Source organism: Chenopodium quinoa, unplaced genomic scaffold (genome assembly GCF_001683475.1).
Source record: "Chenopodium quinoa cultivar QQ74 unplaced genomic scaffold, ASM168347v1, whole genome shotgun sequence".
Classification (NCBI taxonomy): domain Eukaryota; kingdom Viridiplantae; phylum Streptophyta; class Magnoliopsida; order Caryophyllales; family Amaranthaceae; genus Chenopodium; species Chenopodium quinoa.
Genome location: NW_018745003.1, coordinates 3,034,548 through 3,053,147, shown reverse-complemented (window position 1 = coordinate 3,053,147; position 18,600 = coordinate 3,034,548). Strand labels below are relative to the sequence as shown.

At 37.7% G+C, this 18,600-nt stretch overlaps 2 protein-coding genes and 1 long non-coding RNA gene across 4 annotated transcripts; 1 reads left to right on the top strand and 2 right to left on the bottom strand.

Annotated features, from left to right (window-relative positions):
- The first annotated feature begins 3,250 nt into the window (after positions 1–3,250).
- LOC110707911 lies at positions 3,251–7,485 on the top strand. Of its 2 annotated transcripts, XR_002508609.1 has the most exons (3): positions 3,251–3,936; positions 4,287–4,379; positions 7,294–7,485. It is a non-coding gene; the product is annotated as an uncharacterized LOC110707911 (long non-coding RNA). The 2 variants fall into 2 exon arrangements; XR_002508608.1 differs by lacking the exon at positions 4,287–4,379 and having other exon boundaries at positions 3,258–3,936.
- An 8,089-nt stretch (positions 7,486–15,574) lies between these two features.
- LOC110707909 lies at positions 15,575–16,339 on the bottom strand. Its single transcript, XM_021885990.1, has 2 exons — positions 15,890–16,339; positions 15,575–15,802 (listed from the first exon to the last, which is right to left on the bottom strand). Exons 1-2 carry the CDS (start codon positions 16,211–16,213, stop codon positions 15,680–15,682), a joined length of 447 nt encoding a protein of 148 aa, XP_021741682.1. The 5' UTR covers positions 16,214–16,339; the 3' UTR covers positions 15,575–15,679.
- Positions 16,340–16,466: 127 nt separating this feature from the next.
- On the bottom strand, positions 16,467–17,430 carry LOC110708137 (protein MAINTENANCE OF MERISTEMS-like). Its single transcript, XM_021886243.1, has 3 exons — positions 17,109–17,430; positions 16,537–16,992; positions 16,467–16,480 (listed from the first exon to the last, which is right to left on the bottom strand). The coding sequence occupies exons 1-3, from the start codon at positions 17,428–17,430 to the stop codon at positions 16,467–16,469; spliced, it is 792 nt and encodes a 263-aa protein (XP_021741935.1).
- Between the last annotated feature and the right edge of the window lie 1,170 nt (positions 17,431–18,600).

The window sequence follows — 18,600 nt, the reverse complement described above, 5'->3', positions numbered from 1 at the left end:
ATGTGCGTAAGGGTAGAGATAGTAGATTTGTTAGTAGATCTGGCACATCATCTGCGTCCACTGTGTCTGCGGTTAGCAGAAAACGGTCGAGGGCCGTTAATGATTCTTGGGTGGTGAGGGGTGAGGTGGCTGGGGGACCTGTAGACGGGAGTGTGATTCCTAGCTTTCTAGGACACATCGCTACTCGTATCTAGGAGGACCAAGAGAGGGCTTTGGATACGGGCATTTTGAAATGCCAAACCCGGGAAAAGACTTGTAACTTTTTGCGTAGTTGAGCTGATGCTTGGCCGGAGGAGAGAGAGATGCTCGGCCGATTGAGGGGAACTAGAGTGAGTCACCTTCCTGCCACCATGCACGAAAGGATTGACTCAACGTTGATCACGGCTTTCATTGAGCGATGGCAGCCGGATACGAACTCTTTCCACCTTCCGTTCGGTGAGATGACAATCATGTTGCATGACGTCGAGGCCATCCTTAGGATTCGCGCAGAGGAAAAACGACTTTCTGTTATGACTGATGCGGATTTGGCAGATTTGCTGGCGGAACAGTTGGCGGTGGACAGGGCTGCGCTGTACACCAGAGCGCTTGGTGTTTGGGATCACGGCGTTGTGAAGATCGGATCGCATCCGTCTTGCAGCATTGTTTGCACCCCACTGCACGTAGGACGTATGACGCCCAGTTGGCTGCATATTTTTTTCTTCTCCTCGGGTGTACCTTGTTTTCGGATAAGAGCGGAAACAAGCTCAGGCCACGCGACATAGTTGACGCGTGTGAGCCCGACAGAGTAGGCCAGTTTTCTTGGGGGTCGGCTACGTTGGTGTATATGTATCGCCAGTTAGGATTCTCGAGTCGGGTTGATGCGGCAGGTATCACTGGATGTCTGACATTGTTACAGACCTGGATATACGAGTATTTTCCTGCGTTTCGACCACACCGCGACCCGGTTCCTATTGGGGATGGGCAGTCACGTGCTTATGCGTGGAGTATGCGGTTCGAGAAGAAGTCCATTGACCGCCTGCGATCGATACGGTTATTACTTGACAGGATGTCCCCAGTAGAGGTAAAGTGTTTAAATTATTTCTACTTTTATAGTTTGATGTGTTTATTATATGAATCTTACTAATTTGAAAAAATGTGCAGGTGAACTGGATGCCTTTCGGCCAGAACCCTAGTAATAGGGTACCCAGGACCCTCTACACGGGACTGATTCAGTATTGTGAGATCGTAGAAGCGTACCTGCCGCAGCGCTGTCTTCGCCAGCTTGGATTTGTCCAAGTTGTTCCTCCTCCACCAACATGGCCTAGTAAGGTGGTCCGATCTGCGTCGTCGAAGGATCGGAGTACGTCGTCTAATGGCCGGGAAGCATGATTGCCACATGGGAGCAGTTTTCGATGGTTGCTCGCCTATGGACGACAGAGCTGCAGCGGCCGCCAACTAGGGTGACTGCCATGTGTGACCAGCACTACATGGAATGGTACAACCGGTATTCGCACCCGAAACTGATCAGAGACCTCCACCACGGCGACGACGCTGATGATGATGCATGATGTGCCACCGCCCACTGCTGTGGATGCGGTATGTCTCATAAAACATTTGTTGTTGTGTTTTTTTTATATATAATACGTCGTTATTGAATTTCATGTTTTTTGTTGTGTGTAATGGATGGGAAAGATGATGCAGCTGGGACACATACTTTTTTAGGAGAGGGACAACTTGACGACTGCATCAAGCAGAGCTGTTATCACTACAAACATAATGAGAATAGGCAACACCTAAAATTGCAACACTAAATAAACTATTACCCTTGATAACCTAAGGCAACGAATATTAAATGTTACTATGAACCAAAATAATACTACTATATCCATGTGCAACAATTAAAAAAGTGTTGTTATACACCATTAAAGATAACAATCATCTACCTAAAATGTTGCTTTTCTTTTACTTAAGGCAACAAATTTAGAAAATATTGCTAAAAAAGATAACGACAATACAATTGTCGCCTAAGAATGTACACTACAACATTTCACCACTTGTGCCACGAATTATGCCACGGGAATTCAAAATTCGTGGCATAATTTGATCTTGCCACGAGAAAATAAATTCAACCAGTAAACTTAAATGACAACAAAATATTATGCCACGAGAAAATATAAATGTGTGGCTAATTGAAACTTGTGTCACGGCTAAATAATATTCCCGTGGATAATAAATATTTATGCCACGAGTAACTAGTTCTTATGGAAAATTGTCACTTGTGCCAAGAGTAATTCTATTTTGTGACAAACAAATACTTGTGCCATGAGTATTTTATCCCCTATTATTCAAACACTTGTGCCACATTAAAATTATGTTTGGGTATAATTAAACACCAAAATATTAGCACAAACCAAAAAAAAAAATCTAAAAATTCACAAATCCCAAAAAAATTTAGATTAAAATATGAAACACTACAAGAAAAAGGGAAATTAATGACTGATAATTGCAATTACCATAAAATTCAGTCGCAAAAATGTTTTTTGTGACTGAAAGAGACATGTAGTTGCAAATTTTGCAACTAATTTGGCAGTAATTGCTATGCGGTCTCTAATTTGCAACACTCGTATAAATTTTGCGACTAATGAAAGGGTTTATAATTTTTATACCTTTTTAAACTTAAAATTTGCGACTAATATTATGACTAACTTGGTAGTCGCTGCCCTTGCATCAATAATTAAAAAGAAATTGAAAAAAAAAACCCCTCAACATATATAATAGCATCCCGCTTACAATTTTTAGAATACCTCCAAAAGAGAAAAAAGCGCAGAAGGCTCAAGTGTATCAGGCAAGTTCACCGTCCCAGTTCATCTGCTGCCACCATTGCGCCACCACGACATTTCCTCCCAGGTTAAATGCTCAACTCATGTTTTTCCTTCCTACAATCCTTTAGATCTTCCCCTTCCTGAAGTTTTGCAATTGCGAAATTTATGGTTTTTATCGAATTTTTTGTCCGATTATTGATTTTAATCTAGGTTCCAAGGTTTCATTGAAATCCACCATTCGAAATTGAGTGATTATGCAAAAAGCCCTAATTTTTAATATAGTTTTTCATTGTAAAAACGTCAAGTACGATTACTCTGACCCTTTTTTTTCACAATTAGTTGTTACATTTATAAATATTTTCTGTTATGAATAATTTAAATTGAGAATATGTTAAGAATTAATTTATATTTTTCTAGTTTCTTGAATTGGTAGATTGGGTTTTTTGTTTTTTATGTGGATTGATTTTGATTATTATGGAAACAATCATAGCACGATAGATTATAGGTTGATTAATCTCTAGTTTTGGCTTTTAGTTTTAGCTTCTAATTTTTGCTTTTAGTTCCAAATCTTCTTGAGCTTCCTCACAATGTTCTCTAGTAAAGTGGCTTCACGTTTTGATTGCTCTAACTCTGACATCAACTATTGTAAAGAAAAGAAGCTAAGGTATACAGGCAGGGGCGGAGCTAGTCCCCCCAACTGTAAAAAAAAAATTAAAAAAAAAAAAAAAAGAAATTAAAAACAGAAAGAGTGCAAACAGTATCGGGTAGAAAGAACAAAGAAGGAAGTGAATTAGTGAAACCCTAACTTTCTCTCTCTTCGAAAGTTGGAGTTCTCCACTTCTCCTCGCTCGTCGGCGGTCTACAGGCTCCACCGGCCACCGCTCCACTCCGGCACTTCGTCGGTTCATCCCAAGACCAAGTCGGAGTTCGCGTCTGCCGTCTTCGTTCGAGTTGGAGTTCGCGTCTGCTAGTTGGAGACTTGGAGTTCCAGTTCGCGTCTGCAGGTCTACCAGTTGGAGTTCCAGTTCGCGTCTTCGTTCAATCGTTCGACAATTGGAGTTCGCTGTTGGCTGTTCGCGTCTTCTACTCTGTCTTCGACTCTTCGCTAGACCCAATTCACCCAAATCACCAAATGGTATGTAAATCTGATTTTAATCTCTGAATTATTAGTTTATTACTTGTTTAATTGTTTTATAGTTTATACTTTTATTGTGGATTTGTGGGTATTGAAGATTTGAAGTATTGAACTATTGAAAATATACAGGTTCGTGATTTCAAATTACTTGCTTTACCGATAAGAGAGTATCTTTTGCTACAAATAACACTTAAGACTTAACTTAAGTATCAATCAGATAAACAGCTTCGTAACCCACTTTTTACAGAGTTGTACAAGCTAATTTAACAAGAAACTCAGAATATTAATTGCTAAATTCGCTTGTACTTGTAATATTTATGTGAGTTGTACTTGTGGTGTGTTTAATCTAGGTAGCTTGATACTAATCAATGAGCTAGAGTGCTATTAATTTTCTCTAATACGAGCAGTTTGGAACGGAGCCTAACCTTTAATTTGACCAATTGGTAAGTGATGCTTAATATAATAGCCTCTTTCAAAGTTGATTAATTTGCTTAGTATTATATTGTGATTCTTTTGTGAGGTAATCTGCTTAAGATTTGCTTCAAGGATAATGGACACCCTGGTTTGTTTTTCTAATTGTCATTACTCAGCTTCTTTAGCTTGGTTGTAAGTTCTGATTATCTCTAAGTTGTAAGTTCTCAGTTCGGACCTAATGATTTTTTGGTTATAATTTACTTCGTATCGTTTTAGCACCTCTATTCAGTTTTAGTGTATATACTTACCTTCGCCGTTTTTGTGAAACCTGTTATATGCTTTTTAAAGTTGAAGTATGTTTGAATTGCCTATTATTTAGACTTATGAAATTAAAGGTCTTGAGCATGTGAGGGCGGAAAGGATTCAAGCCTTAGATACTGTTTAGTTGCATTAGAGCAAATAGGGGTTTAAGCAGGTTTATCATGAGAAAATTTAAATGGAGTAGTAATGAATCAGAGAGTTTTAATGATGCTTAATTGATAGCTATTTTTATTTATAAGACATCAAGGTAATTAACAAGTTAGATTTTCAATTTATAAACCAAAAGCTATAAACACATTATCCAGTTGATTCAACCAACAACCTCAAATTATTAGTTGCATCCATTTGAGAATGTGTCTACATTCCTGTTTTAAATTTAGCTCACACTTAATAAAATTTGACTTCCTTTTTAACTTAACATTTCCCTTTTATAATGAGCTATCTAGATTAAAATGCATTATACTAAGCTTAGTCTTACAACATAGGATCATTAAAAGCAATTTAATTATATTAGAGGTTAGGGTAATTCCTTAAGCCTTGGAACCTGTTTCTAGGTTGCTGCCACTACTTGCAGACTGCTGCTGTTGCCCTGCCTATTGCTGGCAGACTGCTGCTGTTGCCCTGCCTATTGCTGGCAGACTGCTGTTGCTGCTACTGCTGTTGGTAGCCTGCTGCTGGCGTTGATAACAGGGCATATAGTCTGCTAACACGGATTTGGAGTATGTATGTCCTATTAAATGTTTAGGAATTGAAAATATGGATTTGGAGTATGTATGTCCTATTAAATGTTTAGGAATTGAAAATATGGATTTGGAGTATGTATGTCCTATTAAATGTTTAGCATCAAGATATATTTTGAATAATTTGTCTGTTTAGTGGTGCAGTGGTGTAAGTAAAAGGGGTAAGGAAGAGGAACAGTGTGCAGGGATGGGGCATGGAGGGGAGTAATATACAGGGAACAATATCGATTGCAACTTCAAATTATCTGAACGGAAAGTTTTTAAAGGTTAAAAGAATAAGCCATAGTCTATTTTAATAAGAAAAGTGATTTCAAAGACCCTTCAAATTTTTAGAAATAACGTTTTCATCTTAATGATCGATGTCAGTGTAAAAAACAAGATGAGTTACAAAAGTAGCTAAATTACACCTTTATACGATTGAAATTCAAACTAAAATTGTTTCACTATAACTAGTTATGATTTATTTTGAAAATGAAAGTCAATCGACAAAAATAGATGAGTGTGTCAATTAAAGATTGAAGTTAGTAGCCTTAGCAATATGGTAGCAGTCTAGTACCAAATAGTCTTCTAAAGAGTAGATCACTATTGTGTAGCCTAAGATGTGAACATTTTTTTATTACTGCGTTTATTTTAAGTTGTCTACTTGTAAAATTGAACTAAATATTATTACTTATAGTTAAAAATCTTCTAGCTGTTGATCTTGTAGCTATAAATCTTTAGAATGGATATTTATAGAAAGAGGTCAGAGTGGATGGAATGTAATAATGTAATTAGTGATTTATATATATAGAGCTAATGAGTTACTTTGTTTTCATTGTTTTGATTTCTTTCCTTTTTTTTTTGGGGGGGGGGGGGGAGTTTGTGTGTGTGTGTGTTCTGCCGTTTGATGGTTCTTGTAGCTATAGCTGCTGTCAGTATGGCTGTGATGATTGACTTAATAGGCTATTTTGATGGTTTGATTATGAATCTGGTAAGTAAAGGGTGGGTAAATTAATTAGGATCAACAAAATAACTCACTTTATATAATAATTAGGAGCAACAACCAAAATCTTGTCGCCTTTCGAGCTACCAACAAGAATGATTTCCTAGATAGTTCTAGATACAAGTCATACAACTATCTTACTTCTTTGTATCAAGAATGTATTAATATACCTGTAAGGCTGCGCATCACTACTATTTTTAAAAGGGTGCACTTTCGAGTTCTAAAGGATATCTATTTCTAACATTTAACAATGCACTCTAGACATTAAATTGATCGTATTTCATAGGGTAATCATAGTGTAATAGACTTTGATTTCCCTGTCTTCCTTACCAAGGTTTATCTTAGTCTGTGAAAGTGTCTGAAAGATCATAATGTACATAGATTATTTTCCACCGGCCAATTTCTCCACTCTACTTTGCCTCTCATGTCCAGTAAACTTAGTTGGAAGTTTATCTTTTACTACAACTTTAATAAGGTAAGTTATAAGATTAATTGTTTGGCTATACCATTAAACATATGACATAATTTCTATTTTGCCTATTGTTTCATTATGTATTTTATCTCACTATCCCTCCAATCTTTTTTGTTGTTCTTTCCACTTTGACTTTTTTTTTTTGTCTCCGGAGTGGAAGAGCAAATAGAATTGGAGGGAGTATTATTTACTCTTTATTTTCCTTATCTATGCATGGTGAATATCTGATGTATTACATTACTAACTAGTGTTCGTCTATTTCCTTCCTTTGGTCTTGGATGAATGTAAAAATTTCTTTATGAATCTTGATATTTGTATGTTTTGCTTGCCATACTAGTCAAATGTTTTAATTCTATATCTTTGCTTAGAATTTCAATTATTTTTCTTAGTTTTTGAAAATTATTATTCTAACTTTGTTATTTGATCAGTAATACAGGGCGTACAAATACATGGAAGAAGATATATATTAAAGACAAAAACAAAGAGTTGATCTATTAGCATCTCTTTAAGGGTTACATTCCTTCCCCCATGTACAAAATTAGATATAAACAAATATACATTTAGTGTTATTAGAAATGTACTAGCTTAGATCATGAATTACAAGTTATTTAGTATTTTTATGAGTATTTTGTAGTAAAATTTTATTGGATATTGTTTTTTGGATTTTAATGAGTTGACATGAATTTTGTTATAAAATCAAGTTTCTTCTATATTGATGTTCAAGTTCCTATTAAACTGATTATTGTGTATTGTTGAGTTCATATGTTTATTCATCTTTGCTCATTTAATTATAATTTTATATATAATAGCTTTAATGGTGTTGCCTTTAGATATTTGGCAACACTTTTGTATTATTCATCTTTGCCTTAAGATACATCAACTGAAAAGCTTGTTGCATAATATGATATAAGGTTACAATTTCAAATTGTCTCCTTAGGTGGCAATAGTTTTCATTTGTTGCCTTTATAAAAATGTTGCCTTAGGTATCATTATACCTTGGCTTTAAAATTGTTGCTTTTGAACTAAAATGTGTTGCTTTATGAATAGATAACGGGGGCATAAATTACGCCTCATATGTGTTGCCTTAGCTATAAGGCAACACTTTTTTCATATTAGGCAATGATTTTTCAATGTTACCTTTGCTTTATTTTGTTGTAATATATTGATGATCTGGAATGGGCCCTTGAGCAGTGGCAGTGGGTGTCACAGAGCAGTTTGTTTATAGAAAATTTTGTACATTATCATAGTTGTTTGTAAAATTTGACATTATCTTTTAAGTTTTTAACATTTGAAATTATTATTTTAAGTTTTTAAAATTTGACATTATCTTTTTAGTTTGTAACGCGCAATATCTAATTAGTGTGCATGCAAGATATAAATTTAGTCAAAATTAGAATACGAAAAATAAATATCTGGAATAAAAATAGCAATAAAAATATAATGTTGCATAGAAAAGGTAGGTATACGCGTGAAAAACTAAAAGGCAGCTAGGTTGTTCCACTGCTGCACCCGAGCATGATACAGCGCATCCCAACCCTCTACGCTTGTTCTACGAATGGTGTACCACTTCGGTATGATCGGTGGGACCGGAAAATCGGGTGACAGGTCCAATCGGATGAAATGTCTGTATGACGGCCCCAGAAATCCAATAGCAACCTCTCTTACCGGTCAAGTGACGGTCTCACGGGAACACCAAGGCAGAACCGTGGTACATGGATACTAAGCTCGATTACGCAAACCAAGGCCGAAATGCAGGACTGCACACTTGTAGATGTTTGCAACGACAAAGAGATCAAGTGGCGCGTCGAACCAATGATTTTGACCGCAAGGTCCTCCTCTCTACCGGATACGCTGCAGAGACCTATCCAAGTCCTGGTCGTACACATGGCGATAAACACCTCGGTTTGAGGCGATTTCATTGTACATAAACTGACGCACTAAACCGTAGTTGTCTTCACCCATCTGAAACACATCAGCCACAACCCAAAATCCGCAGTTACCATCTGCAACCACATCATTCCACCCGTCCAAGAATGGCATCATGATGTTAGGGATCCTGTCCTTATATGGAAAATGTTCAATGTTCATTCTACCTATTGCACACATCAATAAACACAATTAACAACTCAGCAATAAACTAATCAAACACTCTAAAAAGTAAATTAAAGTAAAGTACCGTACCGGTGCCGGACATATTCACCGACGAAGAAGATTGGCTACGACTTGATGACGATGTACAACCACGGCCACGACCACGACCACGACCACGAATGTACTCAAACGCACTCCTGTTTCGCCGTGCTTGTCGACCTCTAGATCGCTCGACCCCTTCGGGTTCCTCGTGATCCAAGCATGACATGTTGAACATGTCATGAAGTACGTGGGTAGCATCAGGAATGATTGAAGGGTGACTAGAGGACACTTGGTCAAACATCGAACGAAACTGCTCCAACTCCTCCTATTCACGGTGGACCGTTTGTGGAACAGCATGCTCTCCAATAACGAGCGTCCGCCATAATGGATAAACCTGATCAACATGTAACGACGCCCTATCTTGCGTAATTACGTGGTGAATGGTGCATGCACAAGGTAGTCCATGAGTCACTGATATAGTACATCCGCACCGAATAGCCACTTCATCACCCAACTCCCTCATCCTGTTGTGGTCGCTCAGAATCAACCCCAAGCAGTAGTGTGACACACGACCATGGAGAATCTTAAATATGAAATGGCAATACATCATGCCATGTCGCCGTCTAGATTCCTCGAGAGAGTTCTTGATGCCGTTCTTTTGAGTGTCAATTGCCTTGTTTATTCTCTCGTACAGTGTATCCAGAGCAGAGGTGGAAGAATCAATCCAGTCCTTCAAAGCTCTATGAGCGCTCTCAACTCTACATGTTGTAGTGTTTCCAAAATGAAAAACTTGGTTTGTCCAATATTTGACAAACTTTTCCCTTTGAGGTATCCACTGCTGCATCACATAGTTTACCATTGTCGGGCACCATTGGTACGCATCTTTGAACTGCTCCAAGGATCGATCGTACTCTGCCTTCGTAGTAGCTTGTAGGATCTTCCGCCACTTACCATTTACCAATCTCTCTACTGAATCTAAATTCTTGTTGAAAAAGTTGTAGGCTTTGACTTTCACACAGTTATTGATGTGCCATGTGCACAGTAAATGGCTTGACTCCGGAAACAGCTCTGCTATAGGGGCAAAGAGACCTCCCTCACAATCACAGACGATGGCTGATGGCTGAACATTTGGGCCGATGTAATTTCTCAACTTCTCCAACGCCCAATAGTAACTTGCAGCCGTCTCATCCTTGATGACTGCATCACCAAACAGAAAGTTCTAGTTTGTTGGAGTCATCCCAACCATCTCAACCAGTGGGAACTTGTACTTGTTTGTCTTGTATGTTGAATCGATCAAAATCACAGATGGCCAAGACGTGATCATATCAGCACAATCAGGATGCACAAGGAATAAATGAGTCACCTCCAATGTGTCTTCATCAGAATTAAACCAGAACAGGTAACCACGTGCTTGTGCCTGGTGTAGAAGCTGCTGTATAGGGTTCCTTCCCTCTGACCGTTCAAACCTCAATTTCTGTCTGACGTTGTAGATGTGTCTTAGGTTTGGCTGGTCTTCAGGAAATTTCTCTAATACAGATGCTAATATTTTAGCAGGCTTCACTTGAGCATCATTCATTTCTTTTACAACTAGTTTCACAGCAGGACTTAGGCTGCTTAACTGTCGATGACCCACTTCATATACTATCATCTCATGGTTGTGATACCCCCATTTACCGTAACCCTTCACTTCCCAACCGTCACGACTTTGCTGTTGTCGAACCTTTACTCTGAACTGACACCCACAATCTTTCCGCTTTGTATCCAACCGAATCGCTTTATTAAAATCTCGTTCCTCCCTTTTGCGATAACGGCCGCATCCCAAAATGCGATCCATTCTACCATCCCGTTGAGATTTATGACTTGCTACTACTAAACAAAAATCTGATCTAATTGCAACCTATTTTGCCCAATCAATCGCTTGTTGAGCATCTTCAAACAAACCATCATGTACAAAAATCCCACTATAATCATTTCCGTCTCCACTATAATCCTGCAACAATGACATATAAATATAATTACATAAGGATTAAATTAATACATTTGACACAAAATTAACATAGAAGTAATTTCTAAATTTTAAATTTCTAAATTTCATTTTTATATTTAACGCATAATACATTTAATTTCTAAATTTACACATAATTAACACAAAACACGTAATTATATATAAAAGTATTCACACACATACAAAAATTAAAACATAAATTTGTTTATTTTTTGAAATTATTAACACATTAAAACATAATTTCAAATTAAACCATAATTCTGTTTTTTTTTTATAAATTATTAACACATATTTAAAAAATAAATTTTGTTTTTTTTTTAAATTATTAACACATATTTAATTTCAAATTTATCAAAGTTAAAAAACAAAAAAAAAAAGAATAAAAAAAATTAACACATAAGTAATTTCTAAATTTTAAGTTTCTAAATTTCATTTCTATATTTAACGCATAATACATTTAATTTCTAAATTTACACATAATTAACAAAAAATTAACACGTAATTATATAAAAAAGTATTCACACACATACAAAATTATAAATTTGTTTATTTTTTAAATTATTAACACATATTAAAACATAATTTCAAATTAAACCATAATTCTATTTTTTTTATATAAATTATTCACACATATTTAAAACCTAATTTCAAATTAAATTGTTTTTAAAAAAAAACATATTTAATTTCAAATTTATCAAAGCTAAAAAACAAATAAAGAAAAAAAAATTTAAATATAATTAAAAAAACAAAAAAAAAAAATAATTGTGGCGGTGGCGCCTGGCCGGGAAGCCGCCACCGTGGCTGAGGCGCCTGGCCAGAACGCTGCCACCATGGTAGTAGCCCCAAGCCACTACATCATCAATTAATTGTATATTGATTCCATCTCATCTTTTCCCACTATATAAAGGTGGGCAAGCATGGCATTATTTGCAAGTCAGACAGATACAGAAGAAGGTCATACTTAATTAAGGTAAGTGCCTATCGATCTCTTTAATTAATTAGCTCGCTCAATTCATTGATCTTAACCAGCTTAGTATTAATATTTTTGGGTCCGAATGGATTACAAAGGCAATACAAGTTACAGATAAAGGTCTGTGATTTAAAACAATGATATATTGTACACAGAGTCGCAGACCTTTAGTCTTAACGACTAGGCCAAGATTGATCTTATTGGTATCTTAATAAATATTTGGCACTAATGCATGTGTTTTTTTCATCTTAATTAATAATTTGTGGTTTGTATGTAGGAGATTATTATACTCAAAAGATGGCCAGCACTCAAGAAAATGCAACGAACGTGATTGACAATACTCAAGCTACGTTGAGTGTTAAGCTCATCAACGGCGATGGAGAAGATCCTGCACAAGTTTACGGTACTATATTTGGTCGCTTTGGAGTCAGTAGCCAAATTTCACTCTTTGATAAGTCTCAAACTTAACACATTGAAGTAAGGCCAGGGAAATCCATTCCCTTAAGCCAGTCGGGTGTGAATGTGCCTAAAGCCGCCACGGAAATGGAGATTGAAGCACACTTGATGGACTATGATAGTCTTTCTAGTGACGATGAAATTGCAAACGGTAAAGTTGTGTTTCTAGTCAAAGAAGCTGGTGCAAGTGAGATGAAACCCATTAGCGGAAAGTTTGGCTCCGTCGAAGTCAACGTCGTTTGGGATTGAGCTTGCGTTGCTCAACTAATATAATGCTGGTGCAGTCTTACTAGCTACTAGCTAGCTAGCTAGTATAATGTACTAAATAAAACTTCCCTGCACTAGTACGCAATGTGTTCATGTTTCCTATGTGTACTATTTCAATAATCCAAGTATCTAAATAATACTTCGTGTGTTTTAATTACCTACGTGAATCGCTATTCGTCGCTCCCTTTTTACCAGGCGTCGCTCCCAATTTTGAGTGAAATGACCATTTGGCCCTTAGGTTATTTTGTGCTATTTAAAGGTTCACCGAGTAGTCATAACCAATCACGATCATATTAAAAACATTATCGAGCGATTTCACTCAAAGTTTCCTTTTCAAAATCCCGAGTTCCAAAATTCCCGAGCGAGGGCAAAACAAATCGGTTTTTTATAAAAAATGTTGTTCCCAAAATTTTTCTGGAGCTGAGTTTACGGGCTTAAGATGTGGAATGACGGCAACGTTCGCACACCGGAGGCATCGTCGGAAGATTCTGTAAGTTTCGTAAAAAAAATTTTTGTTTCTGTTTTAGGGACATCCGGACAAAATTTCCGGATGATCCATGGATGATCCGGAAATTTCATCCGGATCCTCCATGGAAGATCCGGAAAATTCATCTGGATCATGGAAGATCCGGAAATTTCATCCGGATGCAACTTCCGGATGAAATTTCCGGATCTTCCATGGAGGATCCGGATGAAATTTCCGGATCATCCATGGATCATCCGGAAATTTTGTCCGGATGTCCCTTAAAACCGGTTATTTTTTTTTCTTTTTTTTCTGTTTTTTTCCATTAGTGTTATTGTTATTTTTTTCCATTAGTGTTATTGTTATTTATTTTCTGTTTTTTTCCATTAGTGACATAAAACCGATTTTTTTTTTTTTAATTTTTTGTGCGTTAATGGTTATTAGTATCGCTATTGTTGTTGTTATTATTGTGTTTACTATTATTGTTTTTATTATCGTTATGATTAATTGTGTTATTATTATGATTAATTTTATTATTGTTTCGATTATTTTTGTTATTATTGTTATGGTTATTTATATTAGTGTTATTGTTAATGTTTTTGATTATTAGTATTAGTGTTATTTTATTATGAGTGTTGGCTATTATTATTATGGTTATTATCATTATTTTATGGTTATTATTTTTTTTTTCTTTTTTTTGTGTGTTATTGGTTATTAGTATCGCTATTATTGTTGTTATTATTGTGTTTACTATTATTGTTTTTATTATCGTTATGTTTAATTGTGTAATTATTATGATTAATTTTATTATTCTTTCGATAATTTTGTTTATTATTGTTATGGTTTTTTATATTAGTGTTATTGTTTATATTATTTTTAGTATTGTTATGATTATTGTTAAGTTGTTTTTAGTATTGTTTGGTTATTGTTAATATTATTTTTAATATTGTTACTATTATTGTCTATACTAGAATTAGAAGTAACGTGTTTGTGTTTTATGTGTGTCATAATTATTTTTTATAGGGTTCGGAGTACGAAGATGGTGCCGACGATGTGAATTATAGTGCGCATTTTGCCACAGACACGTTGTTTCCAACGTTTGATGAGGCAGTTAATTGGGCGTATGCTGTTGCCGTAAATCTGGGTTTTCTTTTGGTTAAATCGTCTTACAACAAAACCAGAGACGGTCGGCCGTACCGGTATTTGAGGTGTGATAGGGGCCGAAAGAGCCAGCCGAGAGATCTTGAGAATGCAATTAGGATGGACACCAAAACCAAAGCAATTGGTTGTCCTTTCTACATCAAGATTTATTATGTCTTCGTCACCGACAGTTGGAAGATCCGGGCCAAGAATGATGCAACTGGGACCCATAACCATCCAATGATTGTCTATCCGGAGGGTCATCGTAAGATCAGTGGCTTGAGCCCGGATGCGAAGAAGGTTGTGCAGGACATGACAAAGTCCAAGGTTGCACCGCGGAACATCATGGCGACAATTGCAGAGCAATTTCCCGATGATCATCCAAACATCCGACATATCTACAACTGCCGGAATGACTTGAGAGCGGAGATGTCTGATGGGAGAGGAGTTGTTCAGCAATTTCTACATTTGGCGAGAGAGAGCCGGTATATTTACTGGGTCATGTTTGATGATGTCAGCGTTCTGCAGCATGCGTTTATGGTGCACCCGATCACGGTGAACATACTACGGACGTATCCGTATGTGATCGGTATGGATTCGACATACAAGACCAACCGATACGGGATGCCGTTCTTTGAGATAGTCGGTGTGACACCGACAAATCAGAATTTTCTCGTCGGTTATGTGTTCATGCACAACGAGTGCACGGGAAGCTACCGGTGGGTTCTACAGAGATTAAGAAAGTTGATTGGGTATGATAAGGAGCCGTCGGTATTTCTGACAGACCGTGAGCTTGGACTTTGTGCGGCATTGAGAGAAGAGTTTCCCGGGACGTTGCATTTGCTTTGTCGGTGGCACATTAACAAAGATGTGGAGGCTCGGGTCACTAATATGTTCAAGAACAAGAAGATTGGGGCGCAATTCAAAAACGGTCCTTGGAAACGTATCATGGATGCCGCGATCGAGGCGGATTATAACTCAACTGTAGACAGAATGAAAACTCGGTGGGCTTGTTTCCCAAATGTGATTAGTTACGTCGAGAGAACCTGGCTTTGTCATAAGACCAAATTTGTGACATTCTGGACGAACCAGGTTCTGCACCTCGGTAACACGAGCACTTGCCGAGTTGAGGGTAATTAGGTTTAACATATTCATGTAATTAGGTTGAAAGACGAACTTATGTAATTAGATTGAATACATACATGTAATTAGGTTGAACTGATTTATGTAATTTAGGTTGAACAATTCTAGGGATATAATATAAGGAAATCAATCAAAGTAATGATACAAAGTTGAAACAAAACTCGCAATTACATTATTTTTATTAACAAAACAAAGTTTCAAATGGACTGGTTAATGGTAAACAAACACAGAAGCGGATCACAGCCCCATCCTCACCTGCCAGTCAAAAATCAGCTGCTCAATCATCCCCCTCGTGTCCGGCGACATGCTGGGATACTCCGCCAGTGACCTACGGTGAATCTCCAAGGAACGACCCATCCACTGCAAATAAGAGAACAACACATTAGTTACATAATTCACATTTAGCGTACATGAAATTTAAAGTATAAATAAAACACAAGTGCTTACGTAGTCCGTGTTAGTCCTCTCTGGAAGTGTGTCCGCAGCTGAAGACCCACCCGGAGAAATACGAGGATGAGAAAATCGGTAGAGCCACTGCATGTAACCAGGACCGACCGTAGGAGCGCCACCGCCGAGTCGGGTAAGGGCACCGGGAACAACACTGAACGAAGAACCAGGGACAAACCGAGTCCACATCACTGATGTCATCTCAGTCGGGAACTCTACCCGATACATCTTCAAGTTCGTAGGCCTCTTAGCCTTCTTAGGCCTGATAATGGTCCCCGGAATGTCCTGCACGAATCCCAGCTGCCGAACGACTCGATCAGGCATGTATGGCTCAATGATACTCCGATACTGGATGCAGCCAATGAATAAAGTGGCTGGCACGCGACGTGCCGGATCAACCCCGTACGGGAGCCAGTTAACCTCATTATCGGTCAGCTGATCCAATCTAGAACGAAATGCGAGGAGGCGCTCCATTCTCTTGTTGGGGCATCCCGATCTCACATCCCAAGCCGAGGCACGCGGAACACTGAGCTCCCTAGTCAAGGTACCCTGCTGAGGCCGGAAGCACGGAAAATACTCATAGATCCACGCCTGCAGAAGTGTAAGACAACCAGCGATAGAATCGACATCTTTTCTAGATGCCGTACCCAACTGCCGATACAAATACGCCAGAACAGCTGAACCCCAAGAGTACTCATTGATCGGCAGAACATCCACAACAAGCTCGCTGAGGAAGGACGGATGAGTACGGTTACCACTCTTGTCCAGAAACAGACATCCGCCCAGCACTAACCACAGGTAGGCACTGTAATGGACATTGAAAGGCCTCTGCGACTCCAGGGTCGAGTCCGCAATCCTCTCCGTCAGCACCCCACTACCCTGCCAGACAGTCTTGGTACCGCACTTCTCATTCAGCTCCTCTGCAGTCATGTCCATGGTGATCGAGCATGCGTCCCGCAGGATGTCCGTACTGGGAGTAGCGGACACCATGCTACCATCTACACGAAGCCCAAGAATGTAGTACACATCATGCAGCATGATCGTAATCTCCCCAAATGGCATATGGAACGTGTTCGTATCTGGCTGCCATCTCTCAACAAAAGCTGAAATCAGCGGCCAGTCCAAACGCCTGAACATGATCCCAGGTAAGTGGGACAGACCGCTACCGTCAATCATCTCCAAATGGTCATGTGCAAGACGACCTCGCCAGGCGACCAACTCAGAACACAACTGCGTCCTGCCCAAACAGCGCAAAACATTACGCTCCTGCCCGCCCCATATATACGCAGCCACGTGCCCCCCAAAGCTAGGATAACGGTCCCATCCTCAGGACCTCCTGGCATCGCCTCCTGCACTACCCATGCCTCTGCTGTGCTAGTGGAAGGCTGACTGGTTTGACTACTGCTGACAAATCTCCCAGTATGACCCCTCTGCACCGTATGATAATAACGAGGGTCATACTCTTCATCGCGGGAAGCCTGACTTGCCTCGTCGTCCTCATCGTCAGATGAAGGTGAAGGCACTCCACCCGACGAGTACATGGGGATGCTGCGTTCTGGCTGCTGCTCCCCCGACCAGTTACCAGCATACCCATACTGCTGCTGGTGATCGAACGGTTCGGCCGTATTTCCTAAACGGCCTGACTCCCGCCTAACTGAGGCGTTCAAACGTCGAGATATTGCGTGACGAGTTCCCGAACCCTCAATCTATGTTAAATACGTACATAATCAGAAAAATCATAAACAAAAATAAATTTTCCCAAGCAAAACCACAAAAACAAACCAAAAAACATAAACAACAAAAACAATAAAAATCACAAACAAATAAAAAAAAATTAACAAACATAAACAAATTACACGAACAAAAATAAAACCTCACTAAGATAATAACAACAGAATAAAAAAAAAAACTCAATACCAAACAAAACATCACAAACTAATATACAAAAATTAAGAAACATAAACGAATAACAAAAACAAAAATAAACCAAAAAAAAACAACACAAACAAATCAAAAAAATTAACAACCATAAACAAATTTAAAAATAAAATAAAAAGAACCTCACAAGCATAGAAACAAAAGGATACAAAAAAAATCGACAAAAAAAAATATCACAAACAAATTAAAAACAATTAACAAAGATAAACAATTTAAAAAATTAAAAAATTAAAAAAAATTATATACTTACAACCACAAAACAAAAACATACTTAAACAAACAAAACAAAAATAAAAATAAAAATAAAAATAAAAAAACAGAACAAACCAAAAATAAAAATTAAAAAATTAAAAAAAATAAAAAAATTAAAAAAACAAAACAAAAATATACTTACAACAACAACAACAACAAAGACAACAACAACGATAACAACAACAACAACTCCAACAACGACAACAACAACACCAACTTCAACAACAACAACTTCAAGAACAACAACAACAACTTCAACAACAACTACTACTTCAACAACAACAACAACAACAACGACGACGACGACAACAACAACAACAACAACTTCAACAACAACAACAACAACGACAACAACAACAACAACAACAACAACCAATAAAACAGAAAAAAAAATGAGCAAAAAAAAACTGGAAAAAAATTAAACTTAAAAAAAAAAATCCGAAAACTGAAAAATTATAAAAAATTCTGCACAAAAAAAACTGGAAAAATGCACTGTAAAAAAAAAAAAAAAACGAAAACTG